The sequence below is a fragment of the Cryptotermes secundus genome, unplaced genomic scaffold, assembly GCF_002891405.2.
Source record: "Cryptotermes secundus unplaced genomic scaffold, Csec_1.0 scaffold873, whole genome shotgun sequence".
In the NCBI taxonomy this organism is placed as follows: Eukaryota; Metazoa; Arthropoda; class Insecta; order Blattodea; family Kalotermitidae; genus Cryptotermes; species Cryptotermes secundus.
In genome coordinates this window covers 2,370,648-2,393,918 of record NW_019739229.1, presented here as the reverse complement: position 1 = coordinate 2,393,918, position 23,271 = coordinate 2,370,648, and the positions used below count along the sequence as shown (strand labels likewise).

At 37.8% G+C, this 23,271-nt stretch overlaps 1 protein-coding gene across 1 annotated transcript in view; it reads right to left on the bottom strand.

The window, feature by feature from the left end:
* The window catches only part of LOC111871801 (eIF-2-alpha kinase activator GCN1), a 66,095-nt gene that overhangs the window by 4,971 nt on the left and 37,853 nt on the right, over nt 1–23,271 (bottom strand). The window contains exons 25-38 of the mRNA XM_023865157.2: nt 22,629–22,918; nt 22,112–22,307; nt 20,872–21,011; nt 19,876–20,024; nt 17,085–17,196; nt 14,962–15,177; nt 13,472–13,798; nt 12,509–12,754; nt 9,763–10,032; nt 8,683–8,796; nt 5,968–6,198; nt 4,484–4,677; nt 1,824–2,035; nt 763–911 (exon numbers count right to left, since the gene is read on the bottom strand). Coding sequence (XP_023720925.1) covers nt 763–911; nt 1,824–2,035; nt 4,484–4,677; nt 5,968–6,198; nt 8,683–8,796; nt 9,763–10,032; nt 12,509–12,754; nt 13,472–13,798; nt 14,962–15,177; nt 17,085–17,196; nt 19,876–20,024; nt 20,872–21,011; nt 22,112–22,307; nt 22,629–22,918 — 2,846 coding nt within the window. The remainder of the gene's footprint in view (nt 1–762; nt 912–1,823; nt 2,036–4,483; nt 4,678–5,967; nt 6,199–8,682; nt 8,797–9,762; nt 10,033–12,508; nt 12,755–13,471; nt 13,799–14,961; nt 15,178–17,084; nt 17,197–19,875; nt 20,025–20,871; nt 21,012–22,111; nt 22,308–22,628; nt 22,919–23,271) is intronic.

The window sequence follows — 23,271 nt, the reverse complement described above, 5'->3', positions numbered from 1 at the left end:
GATCTTCAGGATGATCCAAGATATAGGAGTCTTGATCATGAGTGCGTACCAAAGTTTAGAAATGGTGGACAGAGGAGATATAATGACGGGATATAATGCTACACAAGGATCCCACATCTCAAATTGAGAGGAAGATATGGAAAATTCTTACCAAACATAAAACTGTCCTTCCCTCTCCCTTGAGACATAAACTGACTCCTTACCACAGTAAACCACCTCTTATGCGAGACCACATCAAAAACACATATACAGGGAAAAATGACATACAAAAACTATGATGGCTGAAAAAAAGAATACAATGACAGTATTCTAGATATGATATACAGCAACAAAACGACAACATGCATGTGAGCACGAAAGACAAGTGGACAGGGCAGTCGTCTCCCCTCCAGTTAAAAGTTGCCTGATGATGGCCCATATGCAGCCCAAACATTTTGCAAAATTTGAAAAAAACATTATGTAAAACAAAAAGACATTTTGAAGTATTTTGATAGTTACTTTTAGTGCAGAAGATATACTTGCAGTTTCTTAATGACATTTTTTGATATTTAATAACATTTTAAAGTATTAAAGTTACACTTTTAGTGAAGAAATAAATATTTTAGGTGTCTTTTGTATCATTGTTGCATTATTGACGGTGTACTTGAACAATAAGAATGATACCTCACTGCAACAGGTTGCTGAAATATAATATTATGAAGTTACACAGACTTTAGCTTGAAATTATTAAACACCTCAATGATCTGCTACAGACAAACATACCCTGTCTGCCATAAGATGAGCCAGCAGAACTCTACATATCTTGTCCTTGTAATCATCTGTGTACACATGTGGAGCTGCTTCTTTGAGAGCAACCGAAAGAGCGGCACTGCGGCCATGGCGTAATGTCCAGTCCAAAGGCAGGTCATCATCTGTGGATTATAAAAATGCAGAATAACAATGACATCCCTACTTGCAATGAACAACTGAGATGGGCCATGACATTCTGCAGTCAGCATGCAAGAAACCAGATGATGTCAGACTGAACATACCAGAGGCATGAATACTTAGAAATTAGACTTACAGAAAATAGCATTCTAATGTTTGTGTGTGTGTGTGTGGGGGGGGGATTTACTATTCATTTGCTTTTCTCCTGAAATCACTTTCAAACATATATTTCATAACACTACTTCAGAAGCAGCATCGCCACAGCCCTGCCATCTGTTTGCTACATCATTACCACCGTTTTCAAGGAATGTGCTGCTTCCATCTTCAGGTCAGAAGAACTGACCCCGAAGATGAAGTTACAAGAAACATCATGCATGCCATGCAAGGCTGTCCCCAGCATGTAAGCCAGAAAGAAATGAATGTACCAACATCTGTCTCTGTTACTGTTTCCATGCACTCTGTATATACTATGAACTGACTACAGCAACAAAACATTCACCCAAGTCCACAATACTTTCTATTGCCTCACTCAGCTTACCACAAGCTATTATCAGACAATGATCTATAACATTTTGAAACCACACAATGACTGCATGGGCAATAGTGATGTGGCTGGTACAACAAGAATGCTGGGTAACTGATAGTGAGCTGAAGCACAAGGCAAAGCTTAAAGTGGTGTCTGGCTGGGAGCAAATACTGATCTGAGCAAGTAACATTTTCATAAAGATGATTCTGAATTTAAATTTTCAGTAAAATAAATATACCAAAAATTTCTGAGTATATGTGTGAAACATTCACATACAAGTACATCACACAAGGGATTAATCTAGTACTAAATTCTGTACTCTGGTTCGGTGTGTTCTCTCACACTCCTTGAAATGATGAATAAAACTCACAAAGGAGATGATCAGTAAGGGTAGCATGAAGTTGTTCTGGTGACAGCCAGCGACAAAGTGCACCCAAACAGCCGGCTACTGCAGCCCGCGTGATATCTTCTGGGTGACCCAGCATTCCTGTCAGAGTGACATATACAGCTTTGCGAAGAGGTTCTGTCATTTTGTCTCCAGCTGGAGTGATGACGCCTCTCAGTGCTTGCAGCATCGTCTCCCTAAACAGAACGAAAAGCACCATCTATGAGTTCTGCCTAATTTATTCACTTATCCAACACAAATTGTGTCTTGTACTTTGTAAGAGAGCAAATAAAAACTCTAGTTACATGGCTACATTAACTTTGCCCACAAAAGAAACAGCACAATGCCAAAAGAGAGGGAATATCCTTAGCAGATGCAGTACAATAATATTGTATTGTAGCATCCTCCTGCACTTTTCACTTAGTATCAATTAGTTCCACAGTCTCATGCGCAACATTAAAGTTCTAAAAATCTTAAAGCATTTACTTTAAAGTTTTACACTGCATTTTTGACCACTGTGGTCACCATCAAGTGACAAAAATTATGGATCAGGAAACTGCTGTTTTCTGTATTTTTGCTTACGTTGTTTGCTATGCAGCAGGGTAATTATATTCATTAAAACCAGAGTGTCTTCGTACAAAGTCTATAATAAAGCCCATGATTCAATCAGAAGGACTGTAGAATATTCTCGCTGAGTTTGGTATAAATTTTGAAACTAGTTAGGCTAGTTAAAATGTTTAAATGAAACCTACAGAAAGTCTGTATAGGTAAAGACTGGAAGCTCAGCATATGAGCAACATGCAGTCACATAGGTACACTTACACGAGGAGATATATATCTTACCTGCACAATTTACTGCACATATATTTTCCCTTCCATATTAATAGCAATTTAATTTGCAATCAGACTTACATGTCAGATGGTACTTTTACACAATTCTTCTAAGTTGGTTTCTAGGTTCTAATGTTAGAGACTATGAAGAGTTTTGTCTTTTGGGATGTGATGCAACACACACCAGTAGAAGTTCACTATGTTTCAGAGGAATATAATTCTACTATCTTCAGGGTCAAAGACTAACACAAGTATACAATAAGAAGCAGGTGGCAAGCAAAGCAAATCATGTGTCAAAGACCCAGTTCACAAGTAGGCACNGTTTGTCTTTTGGGATGTGATGCAACACACACCAGTAGAAGTTCACTATGTTTCAGAGGAATATAATTCTACTATCTTCAGGGTCAAAGACTAACACAAGTATACAACAAGAAGCAGGTGGCAAGCAGAGCAAATCATGTGTCAAAGACCCAGTTCACAAGCAGGCATGCAAAGGAGCTTGAAACAGACCAACAGAAGCAAAAGTTACTCAAGCACAGTTAAGTAAAAGAACTCAGAAACAATGGATGCAAAGGGAAGGGGGAACCTATGTTGGCCCCAAAGACGGTCGTTTTTCAAGAAGAGAAATGTAAGAAGGCATGAGAAAAGTAGCACAAGTGGGTTGTAGGCAAGTAGTGATAGGTGGCCCTAATTTATGATATCATTAGTTTGTAAGAGAACAATGTACGGCATCCCGGTACATCACAGACCACAAGTTCAAGACAAGGACAATATACAACCACATTTTCTTACAAATGTCTATAATCTTTTCAACAATCTAAGGTGGTAGACTTACAAGAGGGAATATGTTACATACCTGCGCAATGTACCGCATAAAATTACCTTTCTACAATCACAGCACTTTAATTTGCTATTTAACTTATGCTTTAGGGGGCACGTTTACTTTTAAAATCATCAAACATAATCAGAAGAGGTTTTCTAAGCTCTCGAACATCTTACAAAACCAACATTAGCCATTCTATAGCAACACCTACTTCATATCAGTAACACACTAAACACATTAAAACTGTTTTCAGTATTTTGAAGCATACTACACCAACTGATTGACAGTCTATTTCAGCAAAGGATCCTTCTCCATTCATATACTAGGGCAATAATACTCGAAGACAAAGAATACATTATTAGGAAAGTAAACTATAAAACTTCTCCAAACAGGTGAAATATGAATTGCTTTCTGAAGGCTTCAGACAATGGTGTTGGACCTGATCCATTGCCCAGTATTCTGAAGAACACAACATTTCAGAAACACTGTGTTCTTCAGAATATCAAACAATGGGAAAAGTGAACATGCTCAGTAATCCCAATTATGAACTGCTTTCATTGTAATGTTGTGGAAGGATTAAACTGAGATTACAGACCAGTGCATCAAAACAAACACAGATAATGTCACTTCACATGAGCAGAAGTGAAAAGGCATAAGACCACAGTTATTTCATAAAACTGTATGGGACACAGATGAAACACATTTCATTTAAGAGGCAAAAGATTACACATTCTGACCATAAAACAAGCAACAAATATGGACAGAATTACAAATTTCACCAACGGCTTTCACACTGTGCTAAGATTAGAAAGAACACAGATATGATACAGTGTATTATAAGTGTGGGATATGACTCTCATGTAAACTTGAACAATTTTCTTTTATGGAATTTTATCTACTGGTACACTCATCTTACACTTATCATCTATACTTCTTACTTTACCACAAACCTTACTTAAAACATGCAACTGTGTCGCAACAGCAACGTTACCTAATCGCAGGATCATCCGCAGTGCGTACTCCCGCATGCAGCTCTGTGAACAGAGGATCTGCTCGGGTGTGGATCACAATCAGATGGCTCAGAGCACTTGCAGCCTTGATGCGTACTTGTCGATTCGAGTCATTCAGAGCCTTAAGGAATGTGGTCTGAAGCTGGGGTAGAAACTGTTTCAGCATCACACCAACCTACATAATACATTTTATATAATGCACTGGGCACTTTCAAGCCTGCTCAGTTACATATATCTGACTTACATTAAGCATAATGGAATGTCAACCAAATGTAAACCCATCCATATCAGAAAGCTTTTCTTGCTCTAAGAATATAGTGTCAAAACCACTATTAAATGTCTGCTTAATGTAGAAAAAGAATGAAAAATAACAATTAACAGAAAATAGTGTTTTCAGGTATTTACTGTTTTCTGTTCAAGTGATTTTCTTCCATCCTCTGCTTTCTAGAATATATCTGAGATTAAAACCCGTTGTCACAAATGTGAAACAATTAAGCATAACAACAGAAAAAGTATGAGCATCACCGGTATATGAATTCCTCAATATTCATAAAGGATACATTCCCAATACTTATGCACTTTCTTATGGAGTTGAGCCCTTCTTGAAGAGAAGCCAAATCTGCAGCTACTCAAGAACTTTGCAGCATTTTACAGAACCCAAAGGTTCATTACTCTGTTCGCAAGAGCCCTCCACTGGTCCCTAAACTGAGCCAGATCAATCCAATTCATACTATTCCATCCTCTCTCTCTCTAAGATCCATTTTAATATTGCCCACCCACCTATGCCTTGGTCTTCCAAGTGGTCTCTTTCCATCTGGCTTTCCCACCAATATCCTATATGCATTCCTCTTCTCCCACATTCGTGCTACATGCTCTGCCCACCTCATCCTCATTGACTTGATCATTCTAATTATACTTGGAGAAGAGTACAAGTTATGAAGCTCCTCATTATGCAGTTTTCTCCAACTGCTTGTCACTTCATTACTCTTCAGTCCAAATACCTCCTCAGCACCCTGTTCTCAAATACCCTTCATGTCATAAGCCAAGTTTCACATCCACTGACAACCGAAGTTCCATAGAAACAAAATCTTTCTTCCCTGTGCTTAGTGAATTTTGATTTAGTAAATACTGCATTTAGTGTACAAAACATTCTTTCTCCATATTTCTATTTAGCGTGATTGTGGTCAAAATGACAACTGATATTCACATTTTCTCTTTGCTGCCAACTGTCCCTCACAAATATAATCTTTGAGAAGTGACAACATGTTTAGCATTTCCTTTCTTTAATCTTTGTTATGGCATCTATGAAGAGGAAGAAGCTTACACTTAGTAAAAAGGTCAGAATTGGTTACAATTAGTAGTTAGGTGCAATTATTGCAAAACCTCTATTTACGGAAGCCTGCTATTTAGTGAAGAAAAACAATTTCCCTAGAGATCTCAGTGTTTTCAGATAACATGTGTGTACCTTGGCAAGGAGCAGAGCAAGGGTTTCTAGCACTGCAGCTTTCACATTCCAATTGAAGCGATCTCCAAGAATACGGATGAGAGGGCCTGTGATGTGGACCACTGATGGTTGGAGTGCTTCAGCACTGGTCAGTCTTATCACTTCACCCAAGCCCTGTGCAGCCTGCTCTTTCTCTTCAGGAAGCCCGTTAAGAATGGCTTCTCGGAAGATAGGAAGAATTGGTGTGATCCCCTATAAACAGAAATAGTAGCAGTACATTTCATGTACAGTCATATTTATCCTTGATTTTCTAATAATATATGCAGACAATTCTCTAAGGAATGTTTACTGTGAATTTCTACCACACATTCATTCATTCATTCATATTCCTGTTGCTCCCTCTGGAGTATAGGGCATATGTGAAATGCTTCATTTCACTTCATTTCTTAATCTTATACAGTCGACAGGACTCCTTGATGAGTGATCAGCCTGTCACAAGGCTGCTACCTAACAGGACAACACAAACAGGGAATAAACACAGACAAACATCAATTCCTCATGTGGGATTTGAACCCACAACCCAAGTGTCTGAGCAGGCGAAGAAAGTTTACATCTTAGACTGTGCAACCACTGTGATCAGCTGTGCTGTTAAGGTTATCATAAATGTTCTGAAATGAGAGAGACCAAGAGTCATCGTACTGTGGTCAGAACTGAAATATGTCGGGTAGTTCAGTTTTCTCATTTTGTAATACTGATCATTGCAAAAAAAAAAAAAAAAATTGTAACCAATATGGGAACTAAAATATTTAATGGCCTTCCCCTTGAATTGAAAAGTGTTGTAAATTTTAATGTTTTTAAGAGGAAACTAAAAAATTATTTGTTGTGCAGCACTTTCTATTCTCTTCAAGAGTTCTTCAACTAACGTTGGATTGATGACTAGTTTGTTGATTGTCTTTTGTCTTTGCAGTTCTTAATATTGTGTTTTACATTACTTATATTATTCTTTTGGCCTTATGCATCTTTTATTGTTATGTACTTTATAACAGTTGTTATATTATCATAACAGAGATCATTGTGTAATTTTTATGTGACTCTGACATGTGATATATTCCCTGTTATTTTTTGACATGTCCAATTGTATTTATTTCAGTTATGGATGAAAATAAAGTTGAAAGTTGAACTTGGATTAAATTCTATATCAAGATTTTCCTTGTTGTAAGGGCATTATGGCAACTTCAACTACTTCTGTCATGCATTCTGAAGCCATTTTACAAACTTTCCTTTTTCACCAGTCGACACTGTTATATGCAATATTAGGACAACATCACAGTTACCAAAACATACAGTTTAACACACTAGTAGGTCATTTGGTTTAACATAATTCCAGTCACAGAGCAAGTTCCAAGAAAAACCTACGACCTGTGCTAGACTGGATGATAAGAAGGGTCTTTGGTATTCAAGAAGTAAAAAGCATCTCTAATAATTGTACTACGATGTACTTCTCGACAAACTGAAGCAGCAACTGGTCTCCTGTTGTATATGGTGACACCTGATATAGATTATTGTATAAGGCATGGTGATGCTTACTCTAAACTATGGTATATGTTAATACCCATGTGGTATATGGGGATATATAGTATGAAATGAATTGTTTTATTGATATAATATGTTATATTGTAATATTAGAAATAGACTGTACCTCATGTATACACAGTATGAGGAATCGAGTGTACCAACAGGAAATATTAAGGGATTAACTTCGGGAAGGATCAAAAGATTAGAACTTTGTCCTTCACCGATGCTGTCACGAGAACGATGCTTGTTTCTTACTAAGAACAGAACAGCTGTGGACCCTCCGAAAACTCAAGAGGGTGATGATGCAATGAATGAGTTAGTCAGATTACTTCAGAAGGGTAACGCCCTAACTGGACCAGATATATACCACACGGGGCGTAAGTAAAGGGGCTTTTTGATATCGACACTGCCTGAGCTATCCATTAAGTGGAGCAGGTGCTGTCAGATACCAGGAGTCGGCCACTGCCCATTGCTCAGGCAGACCACTGATTTCTTACCAACAGGTTCCTCTCTCTGATTTTGTACAGTATCAATAAATGTATTTAATATCAAGTTGCAGTACTCTCACACCCCGCACTGACTCCCAAGGGAACCGCTCGCCCTGCCAACCTGCAATCTATCCCATCCCCGGGATACAACACTCCAAACATCGACGCAAACTTTCAAAATAAATCTGGTTTCTTCAAGACAATGCTGCTCCTCACAAGGCGGCCATTACACACCAGAAATTGGTAGATCTTCACTTTGAAGTTCAGAAACACCTAGCCTACTCACCTGATTTGGCCCCTTTGGACCACCACCTCTTTCCTAACCTCAAGAAACACCTCATGGGAAGAAAGTTTTCGAGCATTGAGGAGGCCACATTAGCTGTGGATGGGTGGTTTGCAGCACAACCAAAAGAATTTTTCTTGGATGGGTTAAATAAGTTAGAACAAAGAAGTCACAAGTGTGTGTGGAACTCAGGGGGGGAATATATAGAGTAAATAAATATTTTCAATCCCATAGCTTGTTGTTTTCATTATAAAGCCAAAGACTTATCAGCCCCTCTTATATTTTCTAAAGTGACTTCAAGAAAAAATGGGGGAGCCACAGCATTACAATTAAATGGAAAGAGAAACAGCAGCCCCTTCCTCCAGTTCTTCAGCAAGACAAAGCATTTACCTTTGGTAAACAAAAGCCTGGAAGCAACTCTTGTCCTTTTAAATCACTGACAGCAAAACGCACAGCCTGCCGTATGTCTCCAACATGAGCAGTTTGTTGCGATGAGTCCAGAGTCTGTAACACAAAAAGTAAACATTTCAGCATAAACAGAGGGAAGTTGAAGTAAAACAGTAACCCCGTAAGAACACGGAAATCATTACTGCTGTACTACCATTTCTTCCTCATATCCTCCATCTTCCTCTCTTTCTATTTCTTCATTAAAATCATCAGGGTTTCCTTCACAGCCATCAACATGTGCATGAAAATTCTGGTAATAAACATATGAGGACAATTGGCATTCGCACCTCTCATTGTCCTTGTGCATTCTTCATCACTGTACTGAAATTCACACTCCAAAAGCATTCATCTCTTCCTATTATTCAAACCCTATATGCTTCAGTCCAACTGGCCGTCATCAGGGGTACAAGTTGTAGACAAAATTGCATGGATGCATACACGCGCACCTAATTATCAACACATCAAATACATACCAAAAATCATCCATGCACATTCCATTACACGAAACCTTTCCCAGTATGTGTAACAAATTTAAAAGAACTCATAACTATGCTTTTACATTATAGGTAGAATCGCTTTGAGCAAACCCGTTATATTTTCATATATTCAGCCCCTAACATGTACACAACTATTAATTTATGACATTGGAAAATGGATCCGTTTTTGTCATATAATTCTGCATAATCTTGGTATATTTGTTGTTTCTATTCCTATAAACCTGATGACAATCAAACGAGACTGAAACATGTAATGTGATTTATATAATAAACTGACTGACTCATGGGTTTTACTTGATCTCAATCATTTTCTTATACAATAATCAACAGTTGCGTGATGGTACTACAACTTTAAAATCATGTCATCAAGGATAGAGACTAGGAATAGAACTGACTGGATTCAATCAAGTCAGAATAATGGACTTTGGTTACTACAGTACTGGGTCACAGAAAAGTAAAGAATTCCTTGACCAACTAAGCCACTACCAAATTTTCATGAAAGTTCCTGTATCTATGAATCAGTTACCTTGGTAACAGCACTGAGTGCTTCCCATGCCATCTGGAGCACATCACGATTTGAGTCTGTGAACAAATGTATGAGGCCTCGCAGAAGCTGTGGTACATACTGAGAATAGTCAGCATGAGTATGCCGGCAAAAGGCACACAGTAACATAACAGATGAACGTCGCAGCTCCACCTTGTCTGACCGTGTGGACTCCATCAGTTGATCCATGATTGTCCGAATACCGACTTCATCTGTCACTGACAACACAACAGCCTGGCAGTACTCTAACTCCTGTAAACAAGACCAGCAACTATGGTTACTTTCTAAGAGGTCCAGAGTCTCATTCAGATAAACTACTCAGTGTTCAACCAGTTGTAGGCGCACTGTTGTCTATGCACACAACAAAGTTTGACGCACTGATTCACTATGTCCATGTGTTTACCTGAAAGTGATAAACCACATGCTAACCTTCTAAACTATGTTGTACATGGAATTTTCATTGTTTGCTTGTAATGAAGCTGCTAACTCATGCTCAGCTGACTGCGTCACAGTTTCATGTAGTTTCTATTTCCACAGCCTCAGTCAAAGCTATCTGAACATCCTGAGACGTGAAGGTTCCATGGTGTCTAAATTTGATAAAATATTCTTGGGCTGTCAGCCGGGCCTGTTGGTTAAAAATTAACGATGTTTCTGGGACCATCTCTGCTTCTGTCATCACGGTCTGATATGATTTAAGATTCAGAAAGTACAATCTATATAACAGCCCACAGCCTGTGTTTGGAAATGTTAAGTTTCTTCATTACAGGGCTCTCCCCATTTCAGTTTCATTCCCTCTAAAACACTCTGCTGCTTCCCCATATCACCACAGAATCACTAACATTGCTGGAGTCCACTTGACTGATTACACATATTAGGAGAAAACAAAACTGAACAGGCAGCACTGTCATTACCGCCTTAAACCACCTGGTTCCAAAAAACAAAAAAAAAAAAAAAAAAAAAACAAAAAAAAAAAAAAATAAACAAGAAAAAACAGAGGAGCCTAGCGAAAGAAATTTTCAACTTCAGAGTGAATGCGAAACTAAAAACTGCTTTCACAGCCTTCAATTCTGTACCCCAATGTGAGAAAACAGAAATGGAAAATCTGACACCAGGTTCATAAACTCACACAGTCATTTATTAATTTAGTTTGGTTATGTTCTAATTTACATGGGCCCATGCCTACCCAATAGCACGTGTTGCAGCACATGGTCCTCAACTGCATTTCCTTAATTTAGTTTATATAATTTTCATTTAACTTCACATGTGTCAGCAGCAAAATGCATATAGAAGCCAATGATTGCTAGTTCTTCTGTGCTAAGTCTCTCTCAGTCTTTCCCTCTCTTCCTTCTGCACACATATGCCTGTCTATGGATGTCAGTGGGTCCCAAAGCAAGGAGTGTTTTGAGCTGATCAAGCATATACAGTCATGTGCCATCTTGTGGACAGCCATGGACCACCAGTGGTGTCAGGATCACAATTTGAGAAACGATTCTCAACATTTCTTACTTTCTGGGTTAAAACACATATATAAACACTCGTGTTTCATGTTTCTTTTTAAAAATAAGAGCCTCACATGATCTACACACCCCCTTGTTTTAGAAAAGAAATACTGGGAAAATATAAAAACTGTACTTTTGCCCCCTTACTTAGATACGAACATTTTGATAAATACATATGATACAAGTAAGTGATTAACCATTTCATTTCTGACTTCATGTACTTCCTGCCCTTATCTATATGTCACCAGTTTCAAATATACTCATGTCAAAATTTTTGGTGTTATACAGACTAGTGTTTGTTAGTGACCAACTCACAAAATACGGGCACAGGGACCCACTGATGTTCACGGGCAGGTAGTGAGGTGGATGAACCACCAATCACAGGCATTCACGCACATTATGCTGTTGGCATCCTCAGTTAGCTTTCAGATCCATACTTGTTGCACAAAACACAGGATACTGATCCCTATGATTTATTCTAAACCAACATGGAGAGAATCACACAAGTTTCCTGAATGTGATGGATTAGCATTCTGTTCTGTTTCTATTACGGTATGTAATCAAATGACAAAATACAAGCTGCATCAACACTTCATTTCAAACTAAGTCAATGTACCTATTTATAAAAACATATGAAATTATGATCTGGCACGTAGGGCTGACAACCTTACCGCCATAAATGAGCCGATTGTCTAGAAAATGTGGAAACCTCAACATCTCACAACCCTATGGGTCTCCACAGCCTGTTACAAGGATACCTTTACTTACTTTACTTTTATGGAATTATGATTTTGTAAATGAACTAATTTGGCTAAGAGAAAAAGCTGTGTGAACTCAGTTATTTAATTGCAATTCATATATTAATAAAACAGAGTTCCTTTTCTCACACATCAGAATTATACAACTTTGTTTCGCAAATACCGCTGACAATCTCTTGAGAACTGGAATTACAAAGTTGGAGTATATGTACAGATTATGAATTACGCGGAAAGGCATACAAAAATCACATTTCCCTCACACAATTCACCTCTTTCTTAGTAGTATGCAAGTGTAATTTTCCTAGCCACAGTCTTACATATAAAATTATATCCTGAAAAGTAGCATTCCCATCTTTTAGACACAAAATGTCATTAAAAAGATCATGTAAATTGCGGAAGTATATATGATATGCTTTACGCGCTATTAATTGAAAGAAGCCTGAGTAAAGAACACATGTGACAGTGGTTTACCTGGGTCTCTTGTGGGGTTCCCTGAGCTGCGGAGAGTGCAGCCAGCAGTGCAGGCAGTATCTTGTGCAGGTACTTTGTAAGCGCTTCACCTGCTACAGAGGCAAGAATCGATAAAGCCTTGGTGTTTACTTGCGGAGGAGCAATAAGCTGTGGAACGAGGTATGGCAGAACCACACGAGACTTGATGGCCATCACCTGTCGTAACCCATCTAATGTGGATTCAGCAACCTTTGGGTCAGGGTCATTCTGATAAAATCAAAGGAAAAGAGGAAGGTTTCAATAATTCATTAAAAGCACAAAAGAGCAAACGCTCCAAATAAAAAATAAAAGTTATATGTTAAGCAGAAGTTCACATTCCAAACCTCACTGAGAAAGTGCCCACTAACCAAACAGCATAAAAGAACCACTTTCTGCATTATTACCATTACCGAGATCCATAAAGATTCTAATTAAATACAATTTAAATGTGATGCCAGGAAAGTGTATAAACTGAAATGCCAACAAATACAATTATCTGATCTAGAACCAATTATTTCTGTCATGCGTAACCCCCTTACATGACAATATATTCTTAAACTTTAAAGTAAAGGTGCGATTACTGAAGAAATTCAAATTTGGTTTTCCCATTGGAATTTTCTCCTCTAAGTCATTAACAGTGATTCCCTAAAGAAGTATCATAACACGATTTTATTACTGATGCCTATTTTATGGCACTTTCTCTTCTCTAATTGGCCAGCACTTGGTCAAGGTGAGCACTTCCCTGGATGAATGGGCCATCGGTGTTTGGCAGTCACTAGACATCTATCCCTGATGATGGAACCAGAGACATGCTCTACAACTTCAGAGTTTTATTTCACAATGACATGAATGCCAGAGAGGATTTTGTTGCATTCAGTTGCAGCAAGAGCTTCAAGTAACACAAAGAACACTTCCCACTCAAAGAAACGGTGGAAAATGACATACCAACTGGTTCAGCATTGCCGGAAGGATGTCATCAAGTGCTCGAACCCCTACAGTAGAGTGCAGACTGTCAAAGGTCTTTGCAGCAGCCTGTCTCACTTCTGGCAGGGGATCACACAGTGCTTTCCTTACAGTAGGTACCAAACTGTTTACAAATGTGAGCACCATGTCTTTGCTGGTAGAAGCCATTATCTCTGACAGACCAATACACACTCCCTGCCGCTGATCTGGTTGATCTGACTCCAGACCCTTCTCCAGAATAGGGATGATCTCTGGCAGCACTCGTTCACCTAATTTCCTCACTAGATCTCCTAAGGTACGAGCTGCAACCTGTCACAAGAAAAAATTTAATTGGTGGAAAGTTCTAACATGGGTACTTCTAAGCTCATTAACAGATTAAACATGCTGCCTAGCAGCAGCAATTATCTTCAAGCAGCACTTAATTATGTAAATGTAAGTAATGTACATAGTGAAGGTTCTTGGACATTGAAAAATAATTGCTTACTTCATATTAGAACACTCTCTATAATATCATTTGGGAGGATGAATCTGAATGATGAATATTGATGTAGAAATGGCTGTAGCCTATTTTATGATACCATCCCAGAATCTACCTGAAGAGACTGAGAACATCAAATCTCTAGCATGAGAATGAGCAGGACTGCTGCCACTGAAAAACAGATCTCCTTATTCTATTAATACTAATCAACACTTTACTGATAACAAAAGATGAAAAAATATTCCAGAAATAAACTTCCTTCAATGTTATAGTAGGTTTTTAAACAAAGTAGCGTGTAATCTTCTTCACACCTCGGAGGAGTGTGTGTTTCAACTCATGAGTAAACAGGGATATATTTATACTGACATTTCAGATAGCAACAAGAAGAGGAGGACTTCACAGAATTACTCTTGAAATATCATCATACATTACAGCACTCAACATTTTTTTATTGCTTAAGCTTCTTTATATAATAATATTCGGAAAAATTAGTAAGGAAACATATGCATGTTATTAATCTAACAGGACTGTTTTCTGGATCTGTACAGAGACTAAAGCACCAGGCCTTGAGCACCAGTAATGGTGTCTGGGATAAGTTCTCATCACTTACATTACCAAAGATAGCTTCAAACTGTGAGAAGACAGACAAAAACAGATGCTGGATCTGAGATTCTCACACAGAGGAGCCATATCTTCTGAGATATGACACCATGTAATCCAGTGAAGTCAACTGATGTTCTGGAGGAACGTATCACTTGCGAAACAGGGGTAAATTTCACCACAATGCATAGCATTATAACCAGTAAGACAGAATTTTATTTTTAACTTTTATCTGTCATATCTGAACCTCTCAAGATGAAAAAAATAAGAAAACAGCTTTCATATTATCCAGTGCAATAAGAAGTTTCACTCCCTGCCACGTGTTCATAAAATTGCCTTCAATTCCAATACACCCTTTTTATATATTTTTATTACATCATACAATGATCACTACCTGTCTCTTATCATAGCTTGTACTGGCCAGACAGCCAAGAAGCAGGCTGAAGAGTGTTGGCAGAATTTCTCGCAGAGTGCGAGGTGTGTTGGTCACAACAACCTTCCACACATGCAGTGCTGCCTGTCTCACCATAAGGGCCACGTCTGACCTACCCATGTAGAGACCAGCCAGAACCCGGTTTCTGCGTCCTCCACCAAGAGCATCAATGATGGCCTGAAAAAATTGACAGTATAACTTGCTTCCTAATTTATTTCACTACACCTTCTCAATTGCGCATGCCAGTTATGTGAATCATGAATTGTAAAGAATATGGAAATTTATTTTTAACTACTATTCCAGTATCTGCTTCGAAGTAATCATGAAAATCGACAAAATCCCGTCAGAATAGCAAGCCTCTTACCCATAAACTAAACCTCGAACCACTTGTTTACAACATTCAGCAACACATCATATTTATCCAAATATATGATGAAGTATTTCTAAATTTTATTTTCATTCAAAAATAGGGCTCATCACATTCATGAATAAAGATGTGTAAAACAAATAACTCAACAGTTTCTGGGAAAGCCTGAGTGTGGCAAGTGCAGCATATATTGAAACTCATCTATGCATAAAGCACTGTATAATTATGACAATATCTTCAAAGCAACAATCCTCAGACTGTATGGAGAAATTGGAAGCTATTGAAAAGGACTAAACTCCACATCTTCAATAACAATGTGGAGTCAGTCCTCCTTTATGCTTGTGAAGCATGGAAAGTTACCCAGCAAATCACAAACAGACTGCAGGTCTTAGCTGTTTATGGCACATTATTAATATAAAATGGCCAGAGACTATATTAAATGGAGATTTACAGAAAATTACGAAACAACCAATTGTAGTCCAGGTAAAGAGGAGAAAGTGGTGCTATATTGGTCATGCCCTAAGGAAACCCACTGGATCCAATGAGAAATGGCACTAGACTAGAATCCCCATGGGGGGCTCGAAAGCATGGCTATCCCCAAAAAGACCTGGAAAACGATGGTTGAGGAAGAAGCCATGGATGTGGGGAAGACATGGAGTAAAGTTAAAAGAAGTGGTATCAACAGGATCTGGTGGAGGCATTTTAATGATGCCCTACACTCCATGAAACAGGGATTAACTACTACTAACTACTAATAATCACAACTGTGAACAATTTACTATATTCTATTTCTGTAGCACGTTATACCTAGTGGCTCTATTTTGATGTATATTCCACAGTTGCAAAATATTCATCAAACATGAACATGCTGCTACTCAGGCAGAGATAAAGATGAAAACAGAAATATGCTCATACATATTTGGTGATTTCAAATTATGTCACCGCTGCCCAACATAGCTCAGTTTGTGGAGGCAAATCAGTGCTTCGTGTCAATTGTCGTGAACAGGCTTCATGGATTTAAGCTACAGCACATGGTATTAGTGCATACATTAAACATATATATATGTAATTAATGCTATTTGTTTTAAAATGTGCATTTTTTAAATGTTTACTGTAACTGTTACCTATTAAACAGAACATGAGAACATAATACACCAAGATCACAGATGACAACATGGATACACATATTACATAATTCTTGTGAATTGTGGCAATTAATTACTGTCCAACACTGATGAAACATTCACTTCTGGGACAAATGAATGGTAAAGGAAAAAAGAAAACAAAAATCAAAAGTGGTGCAACTTTCACAGGAAAAAAAATTCTTCTGGTCTAAAATGGGACTTTATGCAGATACATGAAGAAGGGGTCATTTTATAGTCACATAATTTGTCACTTACTGATTTAAGATGGATATAAATGAGAAAGTGAACAAGAACGCTTGATCTTGATGTTCTCCTAAATGTTTATACAAGATAACAGAGGTCACAAAATTTCCAAATAATGAACAATAATGTCACTTAAATAATCCTTTTGCAAAATGTGTCACTAGACTTGCAGGGCTCAAAAGTTGCTATACACAACTTACAATTTCTCCGTCATCACCTTATTTACAATTTTAGACACAGAAAAGTATATGTATACTCTGCTAGTTCTACCACATCACACAATCAATGTCTCTTACTCGTATAAAGTTTATAGAAGAATTAAGACTTACATGATGTGACTGTTCAGTTCCAAAATTATCATCCTCATCTGCTGTTTCAGTGCTCATCTTTCCAGACACTCCCGATATTCTGTACAGCAAATCTCCCAACAACTGCACTGAACTGCATAAAGCAAAGCAGATATGAAGTCAAACTGATTACCTTAAAATAAAATTGACCTTCCTCTATTTTTCCATCTTTTTCAGATTAATTTCACAGAGTGCATAAAACAAATGCATACTGGAGAGAATAAACCTGATCACACATATATTTCATCTTGGACACTATTTAACATGCTTCTTCAGCACATAAATGCATTGCACTTCTAATTAGTTCTCTTTCCTTCCTATGAATAACAGTATTAGGAATGCATACTTCCATTATAATTACTAATAAAGACTGTAACTGGGGAATTAATCCACAGAGCAATGAGTTCAATACAATTTTAATTTATTATGTTGATCCATATTGGTAGAACAATTGGATATAGAAAAGTAAAAAATACAAGACAGTACAATATTAATAAATAAATAAATAAGACATGCAATCATTAAAAGATTTTGTCAAAAAAATAAAAATGATACAATGCTGTAAATACTGATACAATGATGTTGAATTAATGTACAAGGGGTGGGCCTTCTTGGCCCTTGCACGGCGACCACAGTGATCTATTGTGCCTCCCCTTCTGATTATACCCTCAACAATCCTGCGCTTCGAATGAAGCATAGGATTTTGTATGTGGGGACATCGAAATAGTCACTTGGTTTCATAAAATACTGACTCAAGTGGCACAATCTTAAATAAGCTAAGGCCTCATATTCGCACAGGATATTTGTGGCTGTTTCATTTTTTTCTTGACACCTCTCACAAGTTGGACTGTTACTTAGTCCCAATTTGAAGAGATGTCCTTTGAGGTGACAGCGTCCTGTAAGTAGTTCTACCACCCATCGTAGCTCTTCCTGTTTAACTTCAACAGCTCCTTCGCTTTTTTAGTAGAGGGTCTTCATATGAGTCCCTTTGCTTGCCCGAGTCCAGTTAAGGATGCCCAGTATTTCTTGTGATTCATATTTGTCCAGTCCCTGATTGCCTTTCTGGCAACTCCTATAGAGATGCCACAGGCTGGTTCAGGTCCTATGAACGGATGTTCAGCTCCAATCTTGGCCAATTGGTCTGCTATTTCGTTTCCAGCAATACCCTCATGCACTGGCACCCATATCAGTTGTACCCTGTTATGTTTGGCCAGTTCCATGAGGGTTTGGTGGCAATGCCAGACCAATTTTGAGTTGATCTGGTGTTTGTCAAGCGCTTGAAGTGCAGCTTGGCTGTCAGATAGAATGTAGATGTTCCTATTTCTGTAGTTCCTATCTATATTCTTTATAATACATGCCTTAATGGCATATACTTCTGCCTGGAATACTGTCGTGTACTGCCCAAGGCTGAAACTAAGTTTCCGCCTCATGCCACAGCAGAACACACCAGCTCCAGTGCCCTTATTTATCTTGGAACCATCTGTATACCAGATCAGTCCTCCTTCTCTCTCGGGCTGAAACCTGTCTTCCCATTCACTTGTCAGGAAATCTGACTGTGAATGGTTACACAATGATGTTACTATTACAATGAGAAATACTTATCTAGTTTTATGCATAAAAAATTCACCCACAGTATAAAAAGAATGCTCATGCAAATACTTTTTTAAAGCTTTTAATATCACATGCCAAGTCCTTAATGTCAGCTGGAAGACGGTTGTATATCTTAATGCCTGCGTAGGGGGGGACTTTTATGAAACATCATCAAGTGAGTCGTTACTTAAAAAAAAATTAGAATTATTCCTGGTATTAAAATTATGAATTTCAGAATTTTGTCTAAACAGTGATTTATTGGTAACCATGAACATAGTCAAGGAGAGTAGGTACTGCGATGCTAGAGGCAGTATATTCCCTGGGTCTTGCTTTCATTAGTATTCTAACCAATCGCTTTTGGAGTTTGAAAATATTCGTACTGTGGGAAGAAGTTCCCCAGAAAATTAATCCATATGTTATAACTGAATAAAAATAAGCATGATAGATTATCTTTAGGTAATTTAAAGATAAGAAAGTTCTGATTGCTCTTGCAATATAACATGCTTTGTTTAATTTGGAAGCCGATATATCGGTGTGACTCTTCCAAGAGAGAGTATTGTGAAGTACTAGCCCAAGAAACTTTAATTCAGGAGTATTAGCAATAATTTTGTTATTATATTTAATTTGTATTTCAGAATTAATATCTTTAGAGTGGAATCCCGTACAGTAGGTTTTGTCCAGATTTAATAAGAGTAAATTTGCCTTAAACCATTTTGCCACACTAGTGAAGACTGACTTCAAGTTATTTCCTAGTACAGTATTGTTTTGATTACTGATGATTACGCTAGTTTCATCCGCAAATAAAATTATTTGGGGGTTTACATTGAGGTCACGTTACTAGGACCAGTACTGAATCAGGAACAGTAACTGTGGTATGTGATGACTCTACAAGATACACACGTACAACATACTAGTTACGGTAATTAGCTATCAACATCATGTTTTAGAATGTAACACAGAACAATGTAATCTAAACATTACAAGTCAGAAAACATGAAAACAAGCTAACATGAAGCTGCTATGGGAAACAACCAATTTCTTTCAGTTTTTAATACAACCTTTCGGTATGTGTGATGCATATATTCCTTCCCTTCAAGTAAAAGCACAGAGGCATATGTACGAAGATACTGTTGTCGTAATACATAACTGAAAGTCGTGGTGACTTCTTTATATGGACATATACCTGTAACGAATTCTCCAGTTATCATCGAACAGTCCTTTTTCAAGTTCTGGCAGCAACAGCATGATTGCTGTATCTGCATAAAGATTCACAATTCTCTGGCCTGCTTTCAACGCTGTGTCTCGCACATACTCATTCTCATCTGCCAAAGCCTACAAGTACCAAGTGGTAACAATCTGATGAGTAAATGAGACAGAGAAGAAAATGCAAAGGAACAACCAAGGGTCACATGTGGCCACAGTGATCATAACATGAAGAGATTTTTCATATAAAACAAATTAAACTGTATATCAATGAAGTGTGCAAACAGCAAAGAATGCATGTACTCCATGTACTGAACAATTTAACGCTTACATTTTCAGTTTGTGTCAATTAGTTGCAGTTTCACGTGCAACACTATGCGCCACAAAATTAACTTTAGAAGTTCAGAAGTTTAAAAGTTTTAACAATCCATCACTATATGCTTTGACAAATGTGGTCATCATCAGATGTTAAAATCTTTGGCAAGGAAACTGCTGTCTTCTGTTGTTAAATAAATATAGATCTTCTCAACATGCACATGTTTCAGTTGGTGGGTTGTGTTCAGTACTGTGTATCTTGTTCTTGATTCTGAAACCTGATGGTCACTGGTCAAAACATGTAATGATGGACTTATAAACTTTTAGAGTTATAGAACGCAGTGTTGCATGTGAGACTGTAAGTAATCAACACTAAGTGAAAAGTGCAACAGAATCCTACAATATAATATAATATTTTCAGCCCTGAGCACTTCAAATTAACACATTCACAACATAAGACACTTTCCTACGCAATACCTGTACTGCTAGGAGATACTTTCGAAAATGTGGTGAAACTCTCTAACTATAGTATACACTGTTACTAGTTACAAACTTCTACACCATATGTTAATACAATATGAGTATCATAGCAGGCCATGATACAGCATGGCAGTATTATTTGCTACTTTAATTGTTATAAACAACTCATAACAAAATTTACCTTAAGAATTGGATTAATAATCTGTCCTATATACGGAGTGAATTCACTGGTGAATACCACAGGCATGTAAATGAACATCATAATATAACCATCCTTAACATGTGGTGCAATATCAGTCCTTTCAGCAGTGCTAATGATTTCTGAAAATAAAATATACATATATACACACAGAATTTCCACTGAAATGAACACAAAAGACTATTAACTTAAATTTTCAATATGGTTGCTAATTATCTGTTGCACACACATAGGCATCCCATAATGGACAGTCAATACCTCACCTACAGCTCATTACAAGCCATAAAGAAAGAGTAATTATTTTGCCTGTTGTCAATACTACTGGAGTTACAGACATCTAAATGTGAATATGAAAAGCCAACAGTGAGCACAGTTTGACAGAACTGGTAAGCAGCTGCCCTGGAACATGTTCCCTTGACACACAGCCAGAGCTAGACTAATGTGTCATGTGGTGCCACTGTCCTGTTAATACTATACTGTAACAATGTACATGTAGAACAATACAGAATGTGTGGTTATCCATTACATTCATGGACTCTGCAATGGTAATGCAGTAGTATTCGTCCAAGAATATGAAAGACAGTTTTCAAATTGGCAACCATCTGACTGGCAAGTGATTTTGGACATGCACAGAAATATACGACAAACAAGATGTAAGTCACACTCATGAGGGTGGGCAACATGTGGGACATGTTAAAAATGAAAGCAATCACAATAAGGCACAGTTAATTTTACAGGTAATGGTTTTCAATCTTCACACAATTTCATGAGGCATGATCCATAGGAAATGTTGAAAGAGAAAGATGCTCTGCAAGTTGTGGTAACATTTTCTAGTATGTTCTGTATATTTGCTGTGCAATCTCATTGAAATATTTCCTTTTAGAAATCCCCACAGGTAGACATATACCAATGCCAAGTCAGGAAGGTGTGAAAGAGAGGACAATTTGGTTTCTTTGGAAATGATGAAACCTTGAAAACAGTGCTAAAGAATGAAACATTTCAATCTTTCTCATATGAATGCAAAAAGTTCTACAATAAAAACCTCTTCAGATACAATTGCACGTGTGTAACAACTTAATCCAGCAAGAGACTTCAAGAAATCTAAGCGGTCTCTCTGACGATCTATAAATCATTTAACCCGTGTACGTGCACACACGGAAATACAGTGTGCTTTCAGCTGCTTCATACTGTTCCATAATACTAAATACTAAGAGTCCAGTACCTGGCATTAATTTGTGGAGTTTCTCAACACCAAGTCCTCCCACAACTTCACTGAGACCCTGCGCAGCACCAGAACGATCTACAGAACTTGTTTCTGATGTAAGTGTCTGCATCAGCCATGGAAGCAAATCTTCAAAACTAGATTCACCCATTCCACGTACCATAGCTCCAAGAGCTCTTGCTGATACACTGCGAACCTGAATATAAACAGCAAAGTACATGATGAATAAGCTCTTCAACAACTTCAACAATAATGAGGAGTTGATGGAAGGTGTCAAAACATGGCTGAGCTCACAGGCAGCAGGCTTCTTTGACACAGGCATACAAATACTTATTCCCCAATACAAGTGCCTCAATTCCAGTGGTGAATAAGTTCATAAGTAGCTTAAGTATACAAGTACCTTTTGTAAATGGTATAAAATAATATTTTTTTCCCTTGCTTATTTTGTTAACAGTTCATCAGAGGTTACTTTCTGAATAGTCCTTGTACATGCAAATCATGTAAGAGTAAGTTTTACCTCTGGCACTGGGTCAAGCAGAGATGTCTTAAGACCAGGTATGATAGTAGGCAAGTATGGAGTCAGATCCTTCTGGTCAGTTAAGGAGTACATATTGCCAATGATCTGGGCAGCCATTTTGCGTGTTTCCGTGGAACGATCCATAAATGCACGCTGCACAACAGGCATGATTAGAGCCAATGATGGAGCATCAATGAAGTGTACAAACTGTGTGTCCAGTAGGGTCTGCAAGCATGTAGCAGTTTTGTTTGATGGGTCTTGCAATGCCTCCAGCAGCACAGGAACGATTGCTATAAAACGCAAACACACAGAATTACCATCAGGCATTTCGACAAAATTTGTAATACACAATTATACAAGCATTTTGTTGCTTGGACATAACACAATTCAAACCACTGAGGGGCTGCATTTTACATTACACACCTACATGTGGGCCATAAAGGAACTGTTTTTCCCAATAAAATAAGACACCAGTTTAATTCAAGTGGTCAAGCAACAGGGCTATGCTGAATGTATAATCAGGCCATCGAACATTGCCATCAGGTTGAGAGTGCCTAAAAGTTAACTGCTAGAAGTTGGTTACATTGAACCAAAAATGCATATGATATGGACTCATGTGACTCCACACTTTTCTAAGTTACTT